At 42.2% G+C, this 26,293-nt stretch overlaps 1 protein-coding gene and 1 long non-coding RNA gene across 3 annotated transcripts; one reads left to right on the top strand and one right to left on the bottom strand.

Moving 5' to 3' along the window:
* Window positions 1-1,003: 1,003 nt before the first annotated feature.
* Window positions 1,004-13,640, bottom strand: LOC148685261 (uncharacterized). Its single transcript, XR_015950456.1, has 3 exons — window positions 13,518-13,640; window positions 11,614-11,699; window positions 1,004-1,093 (listed from the first exon to the last, which is right to left on the bottom strand). It is a non-coding gene; the product is annotated as an uncharacterized LOC148685261 (long non-coding RNA).
* A 161-nt stretch (window positions 13,641-13,801) lies between these two features.
* FAAP20 (FA core complex associated protein 20) lies at window positions 13,802-26,280 on the top strand. Of its 2 annotated transcripts, none has more exons than XM_035116952.3 (4): window positions 13,802-14,441; window positions 16,480-16,627; window positions 23,711-24,330; window positions 25,819-26,280. In XM_035116952.3, exons 1-4 carry the CDS (start codon window positions 14,296-14,298, stop codon window positions 25,889-25,891), a joined length of 987 nt encoding a protein of 328 aa, XP_034972843.1. In that variant the 5' UTR covers window positions 13,802-14,295; the 3' UTR covers window positions 25,892-26,280. The 2 variants fall into 2 exon arrangements, with proteins under 2 accessions (XP_034972843.1, XP_088527780.1); XM_088671654.1 differs by having other exon boundaries at window positions 14,194-14,441; window positions 16,495-16,627.
* Window positions 26,281-26,293: the final 13 nt, after the last annotated feature.

The following is a 26,293-nucleotide window of genomic DNA, read 5'->3' as shown; positions in this document are numbered from 1 at the left end:
GGACCTGCTCCCCTCTCCATCAAGCCTGTTAAAACCACACTCTGAACTGCACCGCTTCCTGACATCTTGGACGGACATAACAGCTTGCTTACCCAATGCCCTGGCAGAAATAACACTGTTCTAGTGGCCAGTTGGCTTGGGACTGAAGAAGCAAGCGGGAAAGGACACTCAGATCCCATTTAATGACCAAAGGAACAAAAACTGCCAACTGTTAATCAAGCAAGAACCCCAGCACACGAAGATCAACCTTGCCTGAGCTGGGTATCATGTTCAGCACTTTGTTATGGCCTTGAATAACTGACTTCCCCTTTGCTTCTGTGTCTTGTCTTTACTTTGTAAGCCTGATGGCATATCCTGCTTCCCTCTTTTCTATTTATGTGAGCAGCTGTGGGTGAGGATAATTGTCTGAAAAGTAGTAAACAAATAAAATACAGGAACACTTCACATTTGCAGCAGAGAGAGCAAGATAAATTTATAGGGACATATGCATGTAATTGCCTGGTTTAAGGCTATTTGGTGATTTTAAGTGCCTGCAAATTATTCAATGTTTATAGTTAAGAATTAACTTATTTTGATTCTGTTGTAAAGTGAAGCACAGTTACTATTCATTCTGGTTGGCTAAAACGCCACAAGTCTTCCAATTTTCTATGGGCCATAATAAAACAAGTTCTTATGCATAGCACCATTTGCATTTTCAAAATGCTTCAAATAATTATGTTGGTAATCCTGCAATCAGGGCTATTAAAAACACAAATCAGTGTTATTAGAAACAAAACCCAAAGAAACAGACAGCAAATCAACAAGAAAAACAAAGAAAAAAGAGAAACATCAAAATGTCAGGTCAAAGGCTGGAATAAGAATGTTTTTAGGTGGTGGTAAAATTTCATCAAGGAGGATGCTAAGTGGATCTTCTGGGGTGTTGAGTTTCAAAAATTGGGTGCCACAACTGAAAAAGCCCTCTTGCATGATCTTGGATAGAAATGGGATATGCATGAAGAGGACAGTACCTTAGTGGATGAATCTGATGATATGAGAAGAGAAGAGGTGGACAGATAGATGGTAGATTGAGTTCTACACGTAGATCTAATATTATCTGCAATAGATTAGAAAGAATTGATTTCTAATTGTTCAGCAATGGCAAAAATGAAAAAAGCTAAATTAGAAAAATCATAGCCTGGAACCACTCAGTTATATCTGCAAGTTTCCCCAGTTTATACCACATGGGGTCCAGTAGACAATTGGCTCCATCACCTCCTCAGCCACCATTTTGCACCTGGTTCTAGTTGGTAGACCTCAGAGATTGACTTGTTTTGATTATGCTGTAAAGTGAAGCAGAGTCAGTTAGTATTTGTGCTGGTTGGCTAAAACTTCATAAGTCTTCTAATATCCTATGGGCTATAATAAAATAAGTATTTATGCATAACACCTTTTACATTTTCAAAATGCTTAGAATAATTATCTTAGCAATCAACACAAAAAACCCACAACCAGTGGTATTAAGAAGACAAATCACAATAAAGGAACTAAGTAGAGGCCAAAAGTCTGAAGACTGCCCCCTTCTGCTTTAAGCTTCTTGCTCCCAACCTTAGGATTATTAAAGTGATAACCAGCACTTTGAACCATGCTCAGAAACTGACCATCAAGAAGTGCAACTGATATAAAAGAGAAGCCCCATTCTTCAGAAAGCTGGCATGAGTGAGATGTTGCATTATGTACTAGCTGTAGCTTCCAGATGGTTTACAGAAGCAACCTCATGTAAAGCATGCTACAGTAGAGTCTAGTGTCTATATAAAGAAGACATGTCTGATCAAATACTAGGCCCATCTTCCTCCCAAACCTGGGCAGCTGGCACACCATCCACTGCTGAGCAAAATCACTCCTGAGCACAGCTACCATATGGGAACCCAGCAGCAAAGCCAAGTCCAGGCCTGGGGAAGCTCCTTAAATGCTCTCACTGTTCGTGCAAAGGGTTACAGTTTAGTAAGCATTACTATCCCCACCTGGGAGAACTAAAGCACCAAGAGACAGTGACTGGCCTACAGCCACCTAGTGAATTAGTTCCTGGCAAAGGAAAATTTCAAACCCAGAACTAACACTAAGGTTGGGTTGCACGTCTTTGTGTAAAGGGGGTGGGGGAGTGTGGGTGTTTTTGAGGTTTTGCATGTAGCACCTGGGTAGATATCTGATCATTTATATGGATCTAATCACAGACTTTGATAAAACATTCTGCAGCGATAAATACAGACATTGTTAACAACAATACACACCCACGGATTCTAAAAATAAACCAAAAATTTTCCCTCCTCCCTATTTCCTTTGTCCGTTTTCTTCTAAACTGCTGGAACTGTTCATTCATTTTTTTAATGCCTTTTTAATCTCTGAGGTCTAGTTACTCTAGAGCACTGGTCTTCAACTGATGGGTCAGGACCTCAAATTGGTTGCAAGCCAAATTTAAGTGGGTCACACCAGAGAGGCATAACCATCCTTTTTCTTTTAAAGGGGAAAGATGGTTAAGTAGAAAGAACAGGAGCGGCTGGAGAGAGACAAGGAAAAAGTGAGAGGGAAGAGGGAAAAACAGAGACATGAGGCAGAAAACAGGATTGCATATAATTGGCTGAGGTTAGCAGATGAAGACTGCGATCTGAAGCAGCCTGGAGACCATGCTCAGGAAAGGTTTAAAGAGTTGAGTCTGTTAGTCTGCAGAAGAATTGGTTAAGAGATGATACAATATCCATTTTCAAACATTTGAAGGGGTGTCAGATGATGCAGCAAATTTGTTTTCTGTTGCTCCAGAGATAGGACACAAACCAATGGGTTTAAAATTACAAGAAAATGATTTGGAATAAACTTAGGAAATTATTGGCAATCTAAGCTGCTTGATGGTGGAACAGACTGCCTGTGGGGCCCCTCCAGAAACCCTTTTGTTATGCATTCATGATTGTGCTCATGGCAGTGTTGGTGTGGCTTTTTGTGATCCTGATTTCAACTGTTGGAACCTGCAAATATTTGGGGACTGACATAGTGCTTCGCTTTCATTCAATGTATGCCCTGTACCTTCTTGCTTAAATCCTGTAACTCTCCAAACCACAAATGTTCCAGTTTAATTTTGTCCCAATTTTGTTGCACTATAATGTAAGAGCGCACTGCAATTTATGAAGGATATTGACAAGCTGGAACATGTACAGAGGAGGACAACCAAGATGATCAAGGGTTTGGAAACCAAGCCTTATCAGGAACAGTTGAGGGAATTGGATATGTTTAGCGTGGAAAAGAGGGGACTGAGACGATATATGATAGCCATCTTCAAATATCTAAAGGGCTGTCAACATGAAAGATGGAGCAAGCTTGTTTTCTCCTGCTCTGGAGGGTAGGACTCAAACCAATGGATTTAAATTAAAAGAAATGAGATCCTGACTAAACACCAGAAAGAATTTACTGACAGTAAGAGCTGTTTGACAGTGGAACGGACTCCCTTGGGAGGTTGTGGACTCTCCTTCCATGGAGGTTTTAAGCAGAGCTTGCATAGCCATTGTCATGGATGCTTCAGTTGAGATTCCTGCATTACAAGGGTTTGGACCAGATGACCCTAGGGGTCCCTTCCAACTCTACAATTCTATGAATCTATGATTCTATCAGGGATACTGTAAAAGTGGATTTGCTGCTTTGGCAAGGAATTGAACTAGATGACCAACTCTATTATTCTATTATTGATCTTTAGGGTTTAATTATCAGAAGCAGACTAAATTACAACAGAATAAGTAAGCATCAAAATAATACTTCTCTTGTTGGCAAATTTTGGTTAGCTTTCTTCAGAATTGCAATTGGGTACATACAGCACTGATAAAATTCCTATCAGCATGGGATGGATCAAAAACTACTACCATGTGGATAAAATGCCAGAGAGAAAGACACACAATCTCAAGTGATTAGAGTTTCTCAATCCAAAGCTGGCAAGTCTGAATTGCTGACTCTCTCCAGTCCATGAGAAAGACACCATCAGATGATTTATGAGGGTGGTATTTATCGCTAACATATGTGAAATACATTAGGCTACTATTCTAACAGGTGGAAGGTAAAAGGCTGCATGTGGTTAAGTGGGTGCTTGTATTTAGGAACATCATCCCAGTGCCAAGGCACGTCTCCCAGACTGTGTTTTGTTTGCCGTCATCCATCGATAAAGTTTGATAGTCAGGAGGCATAAGCAAGTGGGGGAAGAGAGCATTACAGACTATGTTATTCTGTGCTTTGAAAAGTAAAAACAGTGTGCTGAAAGTGAGACAGCAACTATGCAAGGGGGTAAATTTATGCCCTTCAGAAGCACTCATGAGAACTGAATTCAATGTTAAAGTCAGCAGAAGGCATGTGAAAACATGCACTTAGGCTGCACCATCTGTACAACTAGCTTATATACAGCTGAGGAACAGTAGCTTATGGTTCTTTTGGTATTTCTATGATCAACAACCAAATACTAACCCTTTTTACTCAGAAGTAAAAGTCTTATATCCTTGCAAGCAAATAACATCGAAAACTGTATGGGTGATCCACTTGAACACCATGGTTTCATGTGAAACAAATCATTCCACAAGTTGCTCATAGCAGCAGGTGGCAAAGAAATATCCCTTATAAGTTATGGGACACTTGGATTGTTTTTTTTAAAAAAAATATCTTTGCTATAAAGAACTGTGGAATTAGTGAGGCAAACCCCATGCTTTCACAGTCTGTCCATGTCAGCATTCCACTCAAATTTTCCATGCAGAAGCTTAGAAAAGAAAAGCTTCTCAGCTAGCTAAAACCAATCTTTAGGCTGCAATTCTGTACACATTTGGCAAGGAGTAAGCCCAGTGAGGACTTTCTTCTGAGTAGACACAAACAGCATTGCACTTATCATGCTCAGTTGTAACCATGGTTATCTATGCAATGCATAACAAGTGTGAAAAGAGTGTGTCCTCAAACCACATTAGGGGTGGGTAACCTTTGGAACTCCAGATGTTGTCAGATTCCAGCTCCCATCAGCCCAAGCAAGCTAGATGACAAAAGATTTTTATCCACATCCTTAGATAAATTATTTCCAAATCTGTTCATTTATAGCAGGGAACCTATGGTTCTCTTTATATCCCACATTCTCTGCAGGCTAGGGCTGACAGAAGTTGGAATCTAACAGCATCCAGAGGGTAATAATAATAATAATAATAATAATTATTATTTATTTATTTATTTATTTATTTATTTATTTATTATTTATACCCTACCCATCTAGCTGTGTTTCGCCAGCCACTCTGGGCGGCTTCCAATAGAGTATATTAAAATACAATAGTCTATTAAACATTAAAAGCGTCCCTAAACAGGGCTGCCTTCAGATGTCTTCTAAAAGTCTGGTAGTTGTTTTTCTCTTTGAAATCTGGTGAGAGGGCGTTCCACAGGGCAGGTGCCACTACTGAGAAGGCCCTCTGCTTGGTTCCCTGTAACTTGGTTTTTCTTGCAGCGAGGGAACCGCCAGAAGGCCCTTGGCACTGGACCTCAGTGCCCGGGCAGAACGATGGGGATGGAGACGCTCCTTCAGGTATACTGGACCGAGGCTGTTTAGGACTTTAAAGGTCCTGAATTGTGCTCGGAAACATACTGGGAGCCAATGTAGGTCTTTCAAGACCAGTGTTATGTGGTCTCGGCGGCTACTCCCAGTCACGAGTCTAGCTGCCGCATTCTGGATTACGGTAGTTGTAGTTTCCGGATCACCTTCAAAGGTAGCCCCACATAGAGCGCATTGCAGTAGTCCAAGCGAGAGATAACTAGAGCATGCACCGCTCTGGCGAGACTGTCTGCAGGCAGGTAGGGTCTCAGCCTGTGTACCAGATGGAGCTGATAAACAGCTGCCCTGGACACAGAATTGACTGCGCTTCCATGGACAGCTGTGAGTCCAAAATGACTCCCAGGCTGCGCACCTGGTCCTTCAGGGGCAGTTTTACCCCATTCAGGGCCAGGGAGTCCTCCACACCTGCCCGCCTCCTGTCCCCCCAAAACAGTACTTCTGTCTTGTCAGGATTCAACCTCAATCTGTTAGCCGCCATCCATCCTCCAACCGCCTCCAGACACTCACACAGGACCTTCACCGCCTTCACTGGTTCTGATTTGAAAGAGAGGTAGAGCTGGGTGTCATCCGCATACTGATGAACACCCAGCCGAAACCTCCTTATGAGCTCTCCCAGCGACTGCATGTAGATGCTGAAAAGCATGGGGGAGAGGACAGAACCCTGAGGCACCCCACAAGTAAGAGCCCAGGCGCCTGAACACTCATCCCCCACCACCACTCTCTGAACACAGCCCAGGAGGAAGGAGCGGAACCACTGTATAACAGCGCCCGTAGCTCCCAGCCCCTCTTGATGGTCCAGAAGGATGTTATGGTCGATGGTGTCAAAAGCCGCTGAGAGATCCAGCAGAATTAGGAAACAGCTCTCACCTTTATCCCTAGTCCGCCGGAGATCATTGACCAGTGTGACCAAGGCAGTTTCAGTCCCATGATGAGGCCTGAATACCGACTGGAAGGGATCCAAATGGTCCGCTTCTTCCAGGCGTGCCTGGAGTTGTTCAGCAACCACTCGCTCAATCACCTTGCCCAAAAATGGAAGATTTGAGATTGGGCGATAGTTGGCCATATTGGCCGCATCTAAAGATGGTTTTTTAAGAAGTGGTTTAATAACCACCTCATTTAGCGGGTATGGGAAGGCTCCCTCACAGAGAGAGGCATTCACCACCCCGCGAAGCCCATCACCCAGCCCTTTGCGGCTAGCTTTTATAAGCCAGGATGGGCAAGGATCAAAGAGACAGGTGGTTGGTTTCACTAGTCCATGCAGCTTGTCCACATCCTCAGAGGTAACAGATTGGAATTGATCCCACGCAACTTGACTAGACAGGACTCTAGCACTCTCCCGTCCAGGCCCTGCTCCCACGGTGGAGTCTACCTCTTCCCGAATCTGAGTGACTTTATCTGCAAAAAAACTTTGCAAAATCATTGCAGGAGATCATGTGGCCAGTACTGGGCCCCGATGGAGCAGGTGGTTCCGCTAAATTGCGAACCACCTGAAAGAGTCTCCTGCTGCTGTTTTCTGCAGATGAAATACAGGCGGTGAAGAAAGTCTTATTCGCCATCGCTACCACCACTTGGTAGGCTCGACATTGAGCTCTAACACAGGGGTAGGCAACCTAAGGCCCGTGGGCTGGATGCGGCCCAATCGCCTTCTCAATCTGGCCCACGGACGGTCCGGGAATCAGCATGTTTTTACATGAGTAGAATGTGTGCTTTTATTTAAAATGCATCTCTGGGTTATTTGTGGGGCATAGGAATTCGTTCATCCCCCCCCCCAAAAAAAAATAGTCCGGCCTACCACATGGTCTGAGGGATGGCAGACCAGCCCACGGCTGAAAAAGGTTGCTGACCCCTGCTCTAACCTGTGTCGGGTCAGCTTCAGAATGAGTTATCCGCCACCGGCATTCTAGCAGTCTCAGTGATTGTTTCATTGCCCTCAGATCTGTGGAAAACCACGGGGCTGTCCGAGCTCCATGCAATTGGAGAGGGCGCTTCAGAGCCAAACAGTCAATACCACTGATTAACTCCACATTCCAGCGGGCCACCAGGGAATCAGCTGAAAGGCCATCAACATGGGATAAAGCATCCCCTACCACTCTCTGGAAACCATTTGGATCCATTAAGTGGCGGGGGCGGACCATCAAAGCTTCCCCACTCTCCCGATGTATAGAGTAAAACAAAATTTCCTGAAATACAATAAAAGTCTTCCCTGTGATCATAGCACAAAGTGAAGATCAACACACCCATCCCTACCCTGGCCAGACCTAACTGGTTATTATAAACTTTCCAAAACCAAGGTTAATACTTTGAAGAGTCTGCAGTAAGGTACAATGTCTTATGTCCTGTTGTGATTTCTACAAGCAACCAAAAATACCTGTAAGATGGTGAATTATGCTGATGATCATTTATATATTTATCATCAGGGGTGCCAACTTGAATAAAATATGGGGGGCAGGTAAGCCCCACCCTGCATAATTGATCACCAGATGTGGCACACCCTCACCACTTGAATGGCAATGCCCATCAACTTTAGGATGGGGCCTCCAATATTTTATTAGGGACGGAAGGGACCCTGGCCCCTAGGAGTCGGCTCCTGTGTATGCCACCAGTGGGTCAGCTACTTTACAGAGTACAAGAGGGCAGGCCCCTGCCTCAAGGAGCTTGCAATCTAAAGTTCAATACAAAGGAAGCAAAACAGGAAGCAGAGCAAAGTGGACTGCCCTCTGCTTGCCATGGCTCAGGGTGGCTCTTGCTAAGAGGAACTGTTAAGGGCGTTCTAAGCTTCCTGGAGGCATGGCTAAGGGTGCTTTGGGCTTTTGGACTCATTGGTTCTTCCTTCTCCCATCCCTCTCCATTCTCTGGAGACACCAGTAGCATTTATTTTTTAGAGGACACGTGATACAAGCAGAAGAGAGGGTTTGGGGGAGCATAAAAGGGTCATTTGCAAAATGAAGAGGAAGTCTCAGGTCCCAGCCAGGCAATAACTGGAAGTGTGCCATTAAGCAGTCACTAACTCTAATTAAAAAACAACCATTGGGGTGGGGTAAGGGTGGAAAGAAAGGGAGGAGGTGAGATGAGACTGTCATGGCCTGCAGATCTGTGGAAACTTTGAACAAAACTGTTCATGAGCTCTTCCAAAATTGGTTTATTAAGTGGGCCAAATCTCTTTTAGGATTTGCTGTGCATCTGGCAAGATCGGATTTTCACAAGAAACGTATGGCACAGCTGCAGAACAGCATAAAAAAAACATTGAACATGGGGCAACTAAATGGAGCACAAGCTTATCAAAATACAGGCCAAGTGTAGGGTTGCCATATTTTAAAATCAACTCCCTAGGACTCTCTCAGACCATACAAAAGCCTATGGTGCATGTATCGTGCCATATCAGCCTTAGTGGAAAGACAAGAACAAAGAGCCACAGCAATTCCCACTGATAAATCTAGAAGCACAGCTGAATAATGAACTCTTCCCCCAACTCCCACCCCAAGTGTCTAACATTTCCTCCAAAATCCCCACTTCCCCTGTCTTTCCCCAATGCTTCAGCAGTGGTACCCCTAGCCCCATTAAGTTCTCTAATTCTTCCCAAATGCAGTGAGCTCTTATTTAATGCCACAGCTGTTGGGGAGGAAATCACAAATAGCAGAAGGTGGATTAGTTTATAATGTACCAGTTCTTCCTCAGCAAATGCTGACACCTGTGTTTCACATGCTGCCTTTTCTGGCCCTCCCTCCTCTTCTACCAATGAAGTATGCATATAGTATGTTTGGTGCTTGATTTATATCATTGGATTTATTGTCTATATGAATGTCTTAAGAGAACTAGAATTTGTTACAACTGCTCCCGTTCTAGCTCTCTTCCCTCAAGCTGGCATCTTTGTTACCTACTTACAAGGGTGCATACCGGTAAGTTATAACTACAGACTAATTGTATTTTTAAAATATTAAAGACAAAAACTGCAGCCATCAGAATTCTGATACAATTTTTTTTTAGTCTCTAGAATTGTTGGCTTTCAGGCAATGTGTTTTCCATGGTTTGGGACTATGGCGTTTAGCCAATGTTAGTCCTTCTCAGAATAGACCCGTTAAAATAAATGGGCACGTATAACTGAAGCACATTAATTTTAATAGGTCTACTCTGAGTATTACTTAGTTGGCTGCACGACATATCCTTGCATTACATTTTAGTTATGTTGCTTATTTCTTTAAGAAGGGATATTAAGAATGATAGGCAGTTATGCTGTTAATAGCAAGGAATCCCACTCAGTACAGTATTTACACATTTGCTTGGCACTAGAGTGTTAAATATGTGATAAACTAATGGCAATTGTTTCAACCTGATTTTTATTTTTTAATTTATTTTCATTATTTATATTTCACCATACTTGGTCACAAAGTGGTTTATATAATCAACAAATAAAACAATTGATCACTCAGAATAATACAGTATTTAAAGCAAACAAAAACCACAGGTCAAAATGTAAGCTCTATAGTCACCCACTATCTGCATTTATCCAAAAACAACTGCACAATGTTTTTGTTCAGACAAGTTTTCCCAGCTGAAAGAACAGGTCTGTGCTACAGGTGTTTATTTAGTATTGTTTTTAATTTTATTTGCTGATACGTAACTGGTGGGCTGTTGGTTTGGTTTTGTTTTTTGCTGTTTTTTGCATTTTGTAAATACCCTTGAGACATAGGTGTGGAAAGCAATACCACAAATTATGCAGACGAACTACAACTTACTTAAAATGCCTGCTGAAATAGAAATATATTTGTCAAGTACCTGAAGTTCAACAGGAAGGGGGGGGGGCTGAGTAATCTCAGCCAGGAGGTGGTACCACACAACACTTTTAAAATAAATAAAAAGACATGGGTGGGGTGGGGTGAGCTGAGATTCATCTGTGCCAAAGCCCACAGTGGTGAACTGGGCTTTTATGGGTTCAAATGATCTAATCCTTGCTTTAAAAATGAACTCTCCACCATAGGCATATGGGTTTTGCAAGCTAGCTATAGCCAAAGTAAGAATGCCATAAAAGGCTAAGATTTTAGAACTGCAATTTTAATTTAAATGAAATTTAAAAAATTTAAAAACAAAATTAACCATAGAGTTTCACAAGTGTGGCAGAGAAGACACACTCTTTCCGGGCCCATTTTACTTTTCTGAGCTTCTGATATGACAACCAAGCTCATGACCTTTTGAAAAATTATACAGCGGTTAAGAACTTAATTCGTTCCAGAGGTCCGTTCTTAACCTGAAACTGTTCTTAACCTGAAGTACCATGTTAGCTAATGGGGCCTCCTGCTGCCACGCCGCCGGAGCATGATTTCTGTTCTCATCCTGAAGCAAAGATCTTAACCTGAGGTACTATTTCTGGGTTAGCGGAATTTGTAACCTGAAGCGTTTGTAACCTGAAGCGTTTGTAACCCGAGGTACCACTGTATCCAGAACCGTTAATTCTGTTAATTACCAACAACTTATTGAGAGCTGATAAGAGACAAACAGGGCTGTCTTAAGCATATCCGGCGCTGTGGTGCAAAGCTCCCTTCAGTGCCCCCCCCCGGTTTCCCAGAGGTTTTTTAGGGACGCTGCCGGCAGGGGTGGAGGAGGTGGGCAGCGGCTGGAGGGCGGCTCCTCTGGCGGGGAAGAGGCGGAGGCTGGACGCGGTGCCTCCTGGCTCAGCTGGCTGCTTTGTGCCACAGTGGCTGGCCATAGCAGATGGAGGCTCTGGGTGCAGCGCTGCTTCGGTGTGGCATGGCAGAGGTGGGAGAGGGTGGCGAGCTGATGCTGGGAGACGCCGTGTCTAGCCATCGCCTCTTCCCTGGCGCCCTCCAGAACTTGGCACCCTGACACCCCGCACCACTAGCCTCTATGGGTAAGATGCCCCTGGAGACAAAAAGAGCTAAGATGTAGAAACATGTTGGAATATATATTTAAAATACGTAATGTGTTTGTGGACTATTAACAAATTAAGCAACACATTTGGACATGTCTCTTGCAATAAGCTTAGCATTTTTCTTTTACAAAAAAATTGCTACCTCATTTCCTGATGTTACGACTTCTTTTATCCTTTCTTTACTTTCATGTCATGTGTAGACTTGAAGTTTTGTTGCTCTTTTTCTACCTTGAAATGGAGGAGAAACAATTGTTTACAAATGCTCACACAGTAGGAATAAACCAAGCATTCATCTTTCAGTTTCACAATCTTTACAAAATGATTTTTCCAGTATGATTTCTGCTACACTGCATCTGAGAACTGTTCAACATATAGGCAGAAACAGCAGGGAGCAATTGCTCTTACTCTTGTAAAACTGTCACAAAATTAGGGTAGTCATGTACTCTTTGAAGGGTGTCATATCCAAGTCTAGTTTAAAGATAAGAAAGAACCCAAAAAGAAAGAAGGGGCATTGAGGTTGCCCATCAACAGTCAGCATACTTTAATGGCCCCCCAGGTCATATTATGTTCTAGGTATTGTATTTCCATTAAAATTGTACTGTAATAATAATTTCTAATATTGCATCTATACCAATAAATTAGCACGTGCAAATTTTAAGGAGATATTTGTTCTTTTTGGGTAATGCATAAAATACTACAAAACAAATACATGCAGTGCAGGTAAACCCATGTGTGCTATATATGCATGTGACTATACACATATTGTTGATGTCTGTCTCAAGAGACAACTGAGTGCGCCTCTGCGAGTGAAGCCAAACCACTGGAGAATCACAGCGCCTACTGTGGCTGCAGAGATGAGTAACTTGTAACTACTATCTCTCACGTTGTTTTTGCTGCATTAGCAGCACCAAAGTGACCTCTCCAGGGCAAAGGCCTGGGCAGTGTGTGAAGGTTCTGGGCTGCCAGGATGACTTTGTTGATGTGGTCCAAAGGAAATGAAAGCAATACGTTTGGCATCAGCTTGGCTGCAGGAGTTGCCAGGAGGCATGCAAAGCACCATCCAACTGTCTTAGGGACTGCACTTTGGATTTGTGTAGGGTTTACTCCTTAGTCTTTTTTTCTCCCAAATGTGTCCCACAAGGCAGCGGGTATAGATTTTTTCCTTGGCATTTACTCCAAAGCCTTTCTCATAAATGAGTATACCACAAGACAGTGGAGGTTTAGGGTCAGGTTTTTTCACATACACATGAACGTGAAATAAATATTAGTTTCCCCAAATTAAATCCATTTACTAATACTGTATGTTAATAGAATACTGTACTCTCAAGAAGTATTTTTAATAGTTTGGTGCCACCAAGTGGTAAATAACTACATTCCAGCTTGCAGACAGTGCTGTAAAAAAAAGGTACGAACTAGAAGGAAAACACTTTTCATTTTTGTTTTTACAGCTGCAGTTTTGAGGCAATGAAGCAATTATTTCCTGCTGTTGGACTTTTCCTTTTATGCTTTCTTAATGTTCATGCCATGTGTAGACTTGGTTAGGGTGACATTCATGAAGAGCAATCTATAAACTGTTTCTCAAACTCAATGCAAAATCTGCAAATCAAATTTAAAGGTTTGTCTAGCTATATGAAAACACCAGTCAAGCTGATCTCATTGATTCACCACTTCAGATATTAACTGAAACATGAAAAAATATGGAAACCCCTTAAAAATATAGTCTGCCCAGAGTCTCAGATCTGTAAGAATGTTTAAAGTTCTTAAATTTTCTCAAGAAGCCTTTTCTTCCATCTGTACAGAAATTCCCTTTCTTGAGACATTCTCACCCAAACACTTGCTAAAGTAAATGAACTGTACCTAAGCCCTTTGCAGAGCAGATCCAGTAAAATCAGTGGACCCAAGTGAGTCATGACCATTATTTTCAATGGCTTGTATCCCATTCTAGTCCTACTCAGAGCAGCCGTGAGTTAATTGAAGTTATGAGAAAGGAATTTCCGACTAAACATCAGGAATAATTTTCTGCTGTTCCACTAGGGAGTGGAATACCTTGGAAGGTGGTTGACTTGCCTTCCTTGGAGGTTTTTAAGCAGAGGTTGGACGGCCATCAGTCACAGATGCTTTAGTTGCGATTCCTCCATTGCAGGGGGTTGGGCTAGATGACCCTCAGGGTCCCTTCTGACTCTACGACCGGTTCATCTGTTTCAATAGGATTACTCATGAGGACTTACTGGAGATGACCCGATGAGCTTACTCCCAGCAAGGCTGAACAACCCTATCCTTTAAATGACACTCTCGTAAGGAGCAAAACAAGGGCTTACTTCAGGGTAAACGGGGCTGCGCTATATCACGTTTAAGCAGTTTTGGCCTACAGTACTAAAATCCACTCCTACCAGGCGCCTGTTTGAGGGCAAGTTTTTCCTCCCAAGTTTAGCAATTGGGGGGCGGAGGAAATAGAGCGCAGCAAAGTGGGTATATATATATTGTGACCCACATGGCAAGATCTCTGAAAATAAAAAGTATACAGTATGTTTATGACAGGAGCCCAGCAAATTGGGGGGGGGGAGCCTTGCCCTCCATAGGATGACGAGAATTTTTTTAAAAGGGGCTTGGGGGGGGGGAGGTAATATTTATTTTTTTAAAAAAACAAACCCGCCATTTTCTCGGTAGCATTGGGAGCAGGGCGGCCGGCTGGCCACCAGCTGGGGCTGCTGAGCGAGCGAGCTCTCCCCTCAGAAAATCCCTTCCCGCCTTTTCGGAAGGAGGCGGCCCCCAATTCCTCCCCCCGCCGGGGCGTTTTTTATTGGGGGGGGGAGGAGACCGAGCTATGGCCGACGAAGAGCGGGCTGAACACGGCGGCGGCAGCCGGGGAGGAAAGCTCAGCCTCAAGCGCAAGAGGCGGCAGCCGCAGCAGCAGGAGGAAGAAGAAGAAGACGCGGAAGGACGCCCGTCTGCCATTCCTCGCCGAGCGCCGTGAGTCCGGGCTGGGATTCCTTCAGACACGCAGCGGGAGGGTGTGCGCAGGCGCCCGCCACGAGGCCTAGGAACGCGGGGGGGGGGGTGCGCGTGCAGGTGGATGTGTGTGGAATGATTGGATCTCTCTATCAGTCTCCGCGCGTGCGTGCGTGTGAGAGAGAGAGGTTCATATGCTTCAAGTTTCTTTAACTGGGATGAGGCGAGTTGCGGCAGTGCATGGCCAGTGCTGGATTTACGTATAAGATAAACAAGCTTTAGCTTAGGGACCCCACTCTCTTTGAGACCCCCCCGAAAAAAAATTAAAGGAAAAACAACAAAACTGGATGTACATTTCCAAAATATAAGCTAAAAAACAAATAAAATAAAACCTACCGTACATACAGCAACAGTGTTTTGTGTGGTGTAGGCTCCTATGATGTAAGTAATGGGCCCCGCCTGCTCCCTAAAATATCACAGGTTTGCTCATATATATATATATATACTGTATATATATATATACACACACACACACACACACACACACATATACATACAGTATAGGGTGTCTACAGTTTGCACAGACTGGTTGTAACAATTACTTTCATAGAATACATATTTTGTTATGTGCAAATGGCTTTAGATACCTATCAGGTCCATAAATTACCATATAGCATACTGTATATCCAACACAAAAAACAGCGACAATTTGTTGTTGACAAAGGACAGCTGGGCATATAAAGGGCCCCATTACCCTCAGTAGCTTAGGGCCTCATCAAACCTGAATCCGGCCCTGCATGACCCCATTGAATATAAGATTTAAAAGATCATTCAACAGAACAAAATAGGTTAAGCCAATAAACGTGTTACAGTGGTAAAAGGTAAAGGGACCCCTGACCATTAGGTCCAGTCCGACTCTGGGGTTGCGGCGCTCATCTTGCTTTATTGGCCGAGGGAGCCGGTGTACCTCTTCCAGGTCATGTGGCCAGCATGACAAAGCCAGAGCACCGCACAGAAACGCCGTTTACCTTCCCACTGTAGCGGTACCTATTTATCCACTTGCACTTTGACATGCTTTCGAACTGCTAGGTTGGCAGGAGCTGGGACCGAGCAACGGGAGCTCACCCCATCGCGGGGATTCGAACTGCCAACCTTCTGATCGGCAAGCCCTAGGGCTCTGTGGTTTAACCCACAGCGCCACCCACGTTTTACAGTAGTAAAGGCACAAAAAACCCTCTCCTTTTAAGATTTGTATTATGGGAGTGTTTAGGTGATTGAGCGTCAAGAGGAATTAGATGTGCGTTAAAAGGGGGGAGGGAAAAGCTGCAGGGTTTTGCTATGAGGATGATGAGGGCTGTTCTCATATAACATAACTTGTATATTATATTAATATTAATACACGGCTTATTAAAAATCCTCAGAAGAGTTTTGTTTTGCTGTCAACGCAGACCAGTTAACAGAACGTTGTAATAAATGCTCAAAACTTACCCAAGAATCGGTCGTGTGCAAGGGGTGTGTAGGTGAACAAGAATCTGAAAGGTCTCCGTCTACGAGAGCGAGGAGTGTGCATCGAGTGTATATGTTAAGAGGTGAAATGCCTCAGGTTTCTATGATTAGGATTATGTAGAGCAAGACTTGTCATCACTAGAGGCTAATGAATTTGATATTATTTACAATTGTAAGTTAAATAACATAAGCCACACGTTTAAGCTTTTGTTATGTTGCATAGTACTAAAGCAGTAGCCTATATCTGTGTCCTGTTTCATTTTTAGACCAAAGGACCCAATGTTTGCAAATAGTGGCCACTTAAAGGGGGGGGGGTTGGAAGTGTTAACTGTTACAGGTGTGGAATTTTTCAATCTGGAACACCTTAAAAGGGAGCCTGCTCTGTTTGCCTTTCATACTGGTTTCAGTGTGCAGTCACCAAGATTGCCTCGCAAATGTAGGATTCTCAACAATTCCACTCCAAGCCTGCAAGTGGCTTGAGCTGCACCGGGTTGGTTCTGACAAGATTGAACAGTAGAGAAATGATGCTATTTGTGAGTTTTATGTTTTGTAGTACATTTTCCGGCAGCTCTTGCTGGTTTGAAGAGCAAGGCTTAAGCGGTGCTGAAATCGCGTGGATGACATTACTCAAGTCTGTGGACCCACATCTGCATCGCTCAAGTTTAGAAAAAGTAGTCAACCTTCCCAAGTTTCTTACAAAGGTAAAACATGTTTTGAATTATTATTAACCCTTAAGATACTTATTGACCATTAAGCTACTATCTCAAGATTAAAAACAAGTCCTCATCTTCATTCACTATAAAGGGAGAGTAACATGCAATGGAAAAATAACTGAAAACTTAATTTTGTATAAGGTTGAAGGTAATGGATTTGATATTAGAGAGGCTCCCCACTGCCCTAATTTGCTCTTTATAACTCCTTCAAGAATGTGATACAGTGGAAGGAAGCCTCTCAGCTGATGCTGGCTGTGATAAACCGAGCCTGTATTTGCCATGATTTCAAAGGTTTGGCAAATCTGTTTAAAAGAAAAAAGAAAAAGACTGGGTTTGGTGATGTTGGTGTCTCAAACAGAAGTGCAGACAGACAAAAAAGAAACTTAAGTGCCTGAGACGAGCTCTGCTGAATCAGACAAAGGGCCCATCTAGTCCAGCACTATGTTCTTGCAGCAGCCAACCAGATGCCCGTAGGAGACCCACAAGTGGAACAGGAGCACAACAGCATTCTCCCTTCTTGCGACTCCCCAAAACTCCTACCTCCGATAGTAAAGATAGAACCTTTGCCTCCATTAATTTGCCCGATCTTTTACTTTAAGGAACCCATCCAAGTTGGTGGTCATCCTTGCCTCTTGTGAGAGTGAATTCCGTAATTTACTATGCCATCTGATCTTAGGCACTTACAATTCTCTGTAAGTATATAACATGCTGGTGTATAACTTCACAGCTCTTGCCCTCACACTTTATTGAGCTTGTTCATGTTCACATTTCTGGAGCTTGAATTCAGAGTCATCAGTAAAACCTGCCAGAAAGCCAAACTTCTTGCATTTAGCCTTGAACTTTAGGAGGATAAAGTTGGACAAGAGGCTAGACTTCACACATCGCCGTCGTCATTTTATTTGTACCCTGCTTTTTTTTCCTCCAGGGAGAAGCCCAAAGTGGCTGACGCTAACAGAAATGACAAAAATAGGAGGAAAAATGCAAACAGTATGAAACACGGTTTGACAATTCAGTTAATCAGTACAAAATCCACAAAATGTATAGCAGTGGGATAATAAAATAACTCTGGGCCACAAACTCATACTCCCAGTCCAGCAACCAATGTATAAAATCATTTGCACTACTATTTATTAAATCTGTCACTTTCTTACCAAGGTAACTCAAAGTGCCTTATAATACAGGTGAAACTCAGAAAATTAAAAAAATATTCGAAAAGTGCATTTATTTCAGTAATGCAACTTAAAAGGTGAAACCAATATATGAGATAGATGCATGACTTGCAAAGCAAGATATGTCAAGCCTTTATTTGTTGTAATTGTAATTATTGGCATTAGGCGGGTCAATTATAAATGGAATGTAATTACAGTAATTAAATGTGATAGTGATGTTTGTTGTTGTTTATTTTTGTATTATTGTAACTATTTGTTTTATTACTGTGGAATTTTCAAAAGAAAGCATTTGTAAAAAAAGAAAAATAATAAGTTGTATTACTGAAATAAATGCACTTTTCGATGATATTCTAATTTTCCGAGTTTCACCTGTATATAAACAAACACACATTATAACCAGCATAAAACAAAGACATAGCTAAAAGGCAATTCTATTTTTAAAAATCTGGATTCCATAAGTGGGCAATCGCCACTGAAAAGGCCTGTTGTTGTGTTGCCATCTACTGGACCTCTCATGGAGGCAGCACATGAAACAAGACCATACATGACAAATTGCAGGATCTGCTTCAAATGGAGAGAGGCAGTTGGCATCTCAAGCCACATTTGGATATAATAAAAAGTAGCTACAAGCATAGCAGTAATAGCACCAAAATGCAAAAAATTCCAAGAGCTTGGGCCAAAAAGATGATTAGCTATTCAGTCTATAAATGATTTTATTTCTTTATGTTAAGGATAAGTTCCAGTTGAAATAAACTCCAGGACAAGGCCTTGTTTTGTAATTCTTCGTCAGCTAGGTTTTCACGGTCAATGTGTACCAATTCTGTGTTAGCAGTAATGGCACAGCATAAAAAGGCCACCATATCCCACAACTGCCCATGCCAAAATCCTGCATATTTGTATTAAGTTTTAATAGGCATTGTGTAATAATACATTTGATGTGAGAAGTTTTCTGTTTGGTCCTGTGACACTTGGTTTCACTGCTGCTTGGGGCCTTAACTGAACGGTGTGAGGAAGGGTTGGTGTCAGAATTTTTAGTATGGAAGAGTATAGAAGGTATGCCTATTCTTTTTTTTTTTAATTTTAAAAAAACTTTATTTCTTATTCTTTTTAAAAAAGTTACACACATACAAACTACAAAATCGACCAAATCAACACAAAGAAAGCGAACACCAATATAACTACAAATAATATATACAAAGCTATACACCAAAACCCTAAAAGAAAAAAAAAGAAAAGAGAAAAAAAGGCGAAAAAGAAAGTAATAAAAAAGGAAAATAAGAGGGAGGGAAAAAAAAACATATATGTATATATACATATATTAAAAAAAAAAAGAATAAAAGAGTAAAAATAAAAATCTTCCGATTGCTGATAGACCGTTTCTTACCATTTTTTATTTTCCCTGTTTTCCTCTTTTTTGTTTTCCCACCCTTTGTGGGTAACTCTTCTCCCATCGCTTCTGTTATTTTCTCTTTAAGCAATCCTTAAATTAAATTAGACAAACTACTAGTTCACAATTCAAACCCTCTTTCTTCAGGTGATCCTCTACTGGTTTCCATTCCTCTTGTACTCTCTGTTTTGCTACATTCCTTACGGCCGCTGTCATTTTGTCCAAATTCATATATTCTATCACTTTAATTAACCAATCCTGAATCGAAGGCACCTCCTCCCCTTTCCATTTTTGTGCTATTACTATCCTTGCTGCCGCTACCGCATATAGTATTACATTCCTCTTCTCTTTAGGGATATTTTCTGGTAGTATGCTTAACAGGAATAGTTCCGGCTTTTTTCCAAATGTTAATTTTAAAATATTTTTTAATTTCTCGTAAATCCTGTTCCAAAATTCTTGTATTTTTCTGCAATGCCACCAGCAATGCATAAATGTGCCTATCTTTTCTTTGCATTTCCAACATTTGTTGGATCCAGTCTTGTATATTTTATGTAGTTTTTCCGGAGTCAGGTGCCATCTGTAAAACATTTTTTGCATATTCTCCTTTATTGCCGTGAAAGCTGTAAATCTCATACTTCCATTCCAGAGTCTTTCCCATTGTGTACAATATATAGTTCTGCCAATATCTTGTGCCCATTTCACCATTACATTTTTTACTACCTCATCCTTTAAATTCCATTCTAACAAGAATTTGTATAATTTAGTAATTTGTTTATCCCCATTTTCGATTAATAATTCCTGTAGTTTTGATTTTCCCTCTTGAAATCCCAATTTCTTGTGACATTGGAAGAGACTCTGGACCTGGTTGTAATGGAGCCAGCTTGCACATTCCTTTTTTACCTCTTCATATGGTTTCAGTAAATAATCCCCACCTTCTCTCCTAACTATTTCTTGATATGTTTTCCAATTCCCCTCTTTTTCCCCTCTATTTATGGCTGTCATCTCGAATGGAGAGGCCCACCAGGGTGTTTTTGGCTCTAAGATTTTCTTATTCTCCTCCCATACTCTTAATAGTGACCTTTTTATAATATGATCAGTAAACTCTTTATAGCTTCTCCCTCTCTCCTTCACCAGGTAGGTGTGCCAGCTCCACACATTCCTAAAACCTTCTAGCTCCAATATATCTTTATCCTCCTGTACAATCCATTCCTTTATCCAACACAGATTTGCTGCTGCATAATAGATTTTGAGATCTGGCACCCCCCAACCTCCTCTTTCTTTAACATCTGTTAGCAGCCGGTACTGAATCCTCGGTTTTTTATTTCCCCAGATAAATTTACTTAGTTCCTTTCTCCATTGTTCAAAAATTTCCGGTCTTCCGGACTTCCGGTCTTGGTGCGCTGAGCTTGAGACGCCATTCTGAAGACCTCCGCTACAGCGGGGACTCAGAAGCCCGAAAGTAAATAAAACTAGGGGGGCAAGCGTCTTAAAACCCCACTAGAAACAGCGGTAACACGGAGATATCGCCAGAGGGAAAAAAAGCGGCGCCAAAAGGCGGAACTCCGTTCCGGCACCGAACGCAGTGTGAGAGGGACGGAGAGGAGCCGGGCGCAGAACTGGGCGAGTTACTTACCGGGCAGACGCCGAATCTCAGCCAGACAGCACCAAAGACTCTCCGGCGGAGATAAAAAGTAGAGATAGCTGGAAACAGCGAACAAAGAACAAGCAGATTAAGAAGCAAAACAGGCAAGCAGAACAGAGCTGAAAAGGAGCGCTGGAGGATTGCAGGAATATACCGTAAGAAAACCTGTTACAAAGTTACTTTAAGCGATTGGGGGAGAAAGGAGGGAAGGAGGACAAGCTCCTAAAAAGCGCCAAGGAGAGAGACACTAAGTAACATCTAAAAGTAACCCGATCCGGCACGGAAGGTGGAGGACACGGGTAAAAGGCGGAGGGGAGATTAACGAAGAGGAAAGGGAAGGAAAATAATAACGCGGCGCTAAGGGGTGAAACTGCATTTTAAAGAAGCTGGAGAAAGGGGTAGGAATAAAATACGCTAATAAAAAAGGGTTGAAAATGGCGGAACTGCTTTAAGTGGAACCCTACAAACGGACAGACTTCCCCCTTCTCTAAGGAAGTGAAAACAACAAAAGGGGAGAGAAGAGGGAGTGCAGGAGTGCAGGAGGAAAGAAGGAGTGGCTGTCAGCGACATCTAGAGGCCAGGAGGGAAACAGCAAGTAACCTTCCACTGATTTTAAAATGCAGACCAGAATGATGGGACTGATAAGATCTTGAAAGGCCAAAAGGGAACTCCCAAGTGTGAAAGAATAAAGAGACATCATTGGAAAGAGGAGAGCGAAAAGGGGGTAAAATGAAAAAAGGACAGAATCAAGTGATGGCATCAAACAACAACAGAAGGCAATCGACACCTCAGGAGAACGATCCACTAATGGATATTAAGGAACTGATTTTTGAAATGAATAAGACTCTAGGTGAAAAACTAGATTCAGTTGAAAAAACGAATAAATCTTTAAGCGACAAGTTGGACTCAGTAGAAACGAAAATAGAACAGAACTCTAAAGTCATCACGGAGATATCAGGACAGATAAAAGATTTGAGTACAAAAAACAAGGAACTGGATCAGGCAATTAAAGAAATCAACACAAAAGTCAACAAACAGGAGGAAGTGATCAAGAAAGTAGCCATGGAAAATAAAGAGTTGAGAAGAATACAGAATACAAAGGAAGACAACAAAGAGGAATGGAAGAAAAAGTGTGAGGAGTTGGAAGATCAATTAGCTTTAATAGAGATGAAACAGAATGCGTTGACTCTTCGCCTGAGAGGCGTTCCGGAATCACAGAATGAACAGATTGAAGAGAAGGTGGTGAGGGAGTTGGCGGGTTGGTTAAAGGTGAAAGAGGAAGAATTGTGGATGGACGTGGATAAGGTGTATAGAGTTAAAATAGATAAGAAAAAGAACATGTTGGGAGACTGCATGCTCTTCCTTAATTCGCATTTGTTAAAGGATAAAATTCTGCAGAAAAAGAAGAAAGAGGAATTGGTGATAGAGGGGAGAACAGTGGCAATATATAAGGAAATTCCCAAAAGATTTAGAATGAAAAGGCAGAATTATAAAGAATTGACTGATGTCCTGAGAAAGAAAGGTATTTGGTATACTTGGGAGTACCCACAGGGCCTGTCCTTCTTTTATAAAGAAAGAAGAAAAGTAATCAAATCAGTTGAGGAGGGTGAAAGATTTGGAAGGAGGCTTAGGAAGGAGATAACAGGGGAGGAGGAGGAAGACAACAATCAAGAAGAGAAATAAACAGAAAGGCAGGGAGGAAAAGAGACTGAAAAGGTTGTGTGGATGACAAAAAGTAACTGTTCAAAGATTTTCTTTTTCTCTTTTCCCTCCCCCTTCACTTCTCACTTCACTCTTCTCTTTCTATATCTAGGTGGTAGGACCTTTTCTCTGTTTTGCTCTAAAAATTTTCCATTATAGAAGCCAGCACCTCTGGAGAGAGGGGGTTGGATAAATAAATATTGCAAAGGCGGCAAGTTTAGCCCTCTTGTTCCCTAGCTATTTCGAAGGTATGCCTATTCTTATTGTTGAGTGCAGGTTTTGGGAGTGAGACTGAATTGTGGCAACAGCATGGGTTTAGGACCACCACTGGAATGGGAGTTGGGTTTTGTTATTACAAAGTAAGTACCACCCCCATTCCTGCCGCAGCGCCTCATGTCAAACTGGCAGAAGAGGTAGCCTACACTCCTATTATGCCAAACTGGCATGCCTCTGGCAGTGGTTTTGGCTTTAAAGTCCTGGAACATGGTCACAAGACACTGATGACACACTTACCTGGTTTTGGGAGGAAGCGGGTAGGGGTGTGCACAAGAGCTGAATCCACCTAAGTGCTACTCAGAGTCAATCCATTGAAATTAATAGGCCCAAATCAGTCACGCCCATTAATTTCCATGCCTGTCAACCAAGAGGAGATACTTTACAGACCTAAAGGCTGTTTCCACCGTGGAACCACTAGAGAATGGAAGAAAAGCAAAACAGTCTTGTGGAACTGTAAAGACTTAAATTTATTATGGCATAAGCTTTCGTTGATCAGAATCCACCTTGGATGCATGAAGCGTAATCTCAAATTGACAACACGCACATACACTTCGTGGGTGAGGCAGAATGGTGAGAACTCAAGTCAGAGGCAAGCGAAATGCAAAAGGGACAGTGGTAATTATGTAAAGGCACAATAGTTACAGTGACTTAAACAAGGCTGTGTTGGTGATAACACAAACATCCTGCTGTTGGTAAGCTGGATAAACTCATGAACTGTGGTTAAAAAAAAATCTGTATTCGAACCTTAAGTGATAAATCATACCTTGGGAGCTTTTTCAAACTGTATTTTCCACATTCAAACCCAGCACTGGTTATGGTATCTCACTGGTTTTCCTTTCTTATATATTCTTCTGAATCTACAGAGTTAGCAAAACTTTAATTTGTCTGTGTTTCAGAGCTCACAAACTACAAATCCTCAGCCAGCCCCAGAAACTTTTGACATTGGAATGAAACAGTTTCAGTGGACTCCATTTCCACATTACCACACAAACAATTCAAGAAGTAAAAAACCTCCTGAAAATCAAACTCTTAGTTTGATAGAAAGAGAAAATTATGCAGATGGGAGCCTCAGTGTTATTTCTCCTGTTCCCAAGCAAAACCCCATTCCAGCTGGTAAATATACTGCTGAGGAAACAACAACTGGACACAACAATCATCTTTCCCCTAAGCTAGAAGGTAGAGAAATCATTGAAATGTGTCTGCACTCAACCCAGCAGAATTCACCAGGACATTCATCAACAGCTGCACCGAGCCAGCCAAGAGTGTTTGGAAAGCTTTTGAAAGGGGCTACAGCACAGAGTGAAGGAAAAAACAGAAAGGAAAATAAGATACTATCAAATGATGATAAGCAAAGTACTTTGTTGTACCAGCCTAATAATACCACATCAGTGTTACCTATGCAGGATTCTCCTGCTGTTTCTTTGAGTGTCAGCAACCAAGAAAAGACAGAGGACCACAGGGAGGAAATCTTAGCTCTCAGCCAGTGTCCCATGTGTCAGATCCACTTTACTGGAACGTAAGTATTGGTTATGTTACTCAATTTCATTTTTCAATTCGCCATGACATCCACAGCACACATACATGGAAGTGACCACATCCAGTGTTTCTCAAATTTGGGGTCTCCAGATGTTGGACTGCAACTCCCATCATCCCTAGCTAGCTAGCTAGCTAGCAAGACCAGTGGTGAGGGATGATAGGAGTTGCAGTTCAACAACAACTGGAGACCCCAAGTTTGAGAAACACTGTCACATCCAACAGGAAGAAATTGGAGCATAAAGCAATGGAAAGACAGAAAAGTGTGTTGCCTGCTCTTGCCAAATGGAGGGTGGAAGGTAAACGGCACATGGAAGATTCCCCCTAACAAATGCAAAATTGAAACACACATTTTTAATAAACTCATCTGCATGCCATTTTTCCTCATTTCAACAAAAAATTGAGACGTATGTGGCGCTGTGGTCTAAACCACTGAGCCTAGGGCTTGCCGATCGGAAAGTCGGCAGTTCAAATCCCCGCAAAGGGGTGAGCTCCAGTTGTTTGGTCCCTGCTTCTGCCAACCTGGCAGTTCGAAAGCACATCAAAGTGCAAGTAGATAGGTACTTCTCAAACGAGAAGGTAAACAGCGTTTCCGTGCACTGTTCTGGTTCGCCAGAAGCGGCTTAGTCATGCTGGCCACATGAACCGGAAGCTGTATGCCGGCTCCCTCGGCCAATAAAGCGAGATGAGCCCACAACCCCAGAGTTCTCTGTGACTGGACCTAATGGTCAGGGGTCCCTTTACCTTTACCTTAATTCCCATGTAACACCTCCCAGGCGTTAAGATCTACAGGGGAGGGTTGGCTGATGATTCTGCCGCAGGGTGTGAGAGGGTCTTCAGTGGTGGCCTCCAGTTTGTGGAAGGCCCTTCCACTCCTCTGAGGTGCATTTTGGCAACAGACCAGTGTTCGAAACTCCTTGTTCTAGGTGCATTTTGCGATGGAATTTCATTAGCATGAGCAGTTTCTAATCTCCAGGCGCAGTACTGCGCCTAAGATTTCAGATTAAAACTGCAGTGTGGAAGGAAAGGAGGACCTTTTTCTGCCTCCCCACTTCCAGCTACTTTCTGAAGATTGGAGAAGAGACCATGTGAAAAATGAACATAATATTTTAGCTGCAGTTCATTATTTTCAGATTTGTATTCTCATTATAAAAAAGTGTGCCTAGACATTCCGTTGTTGCGCCCATAACCTAGGTTTAAGGTGCGTTTTAGCTACTAGCTTTAATCTGTTTCTAACACTGCAACAGACCAAGACACACCTTTTTGCACATGCCTTTGGGATGGGATGAAGGATGAGTTCAGAGTATCACTCCCTCTGCAGTGTTGCTTACTGATGATATTTCTTCCTGCACGATACAGCCAAATTGACATTCAGTGTTATCTAACCTGCCTTGAGATCGCATGGGGAAGGAAAGGCCATAAATGCATATACAAAATCTGCAAGTCTGATAATTCTGTTTTCTAATTTCAGGTGGTCAAAACTGGACATTGATGGTCATCTTGCTAAATGTTTGTCTGAAAGTGACGTAGATGTAATTTGGTAACAAAGAAGATAGCAGAGAACAGCCAATGCTTATTAGTAGTCAATAAATTTGCAGAAATTTACCACAGATCAAGAAAGCTAAAGGAGGAGGTGGTGAAGTGCCAGATCATATTTCATTATGTATATCCTGCTATTGGGTCAGTATTGCAAATGTCTGTGGGAACCTCAGTGAAGTCTGGATGCACATGACTTATGTTTCTAGTAAAAGTACTACTGAAGTGTATGTTCTCTATGGGACATACTAGAACCATGACTGTACAGAATTTAAAATCAAATAACAAAATTATCTGTTTCAGGGTGCTTAGGGGATGAGGTTTGTTGAAAATTAAATAATCATCCAGCCACAAAATTTTCAATAAAAAGATAGCTAGCAGTTTTCCTCTGCTGCAATTTCCGTGTGTTT

Source organism: Zootoca vivipara, chromosome 6, assembly GCF_965207765.1.
Source record: "Zootoca vivipara chromosome 6, rZooViv2.hap1.1, whole genome shotgun sequence".
Taxonomy (NCBI): domain Eukaryota; kingdom Metazoa; phylum Chordata; class Lepidosauria; order Squamata; family Lacertidae; genus Zootoca; species Zootoca vivipara.
This window is presented reverse-complemented; position numbering and strand designations above follow the sequence as displayed.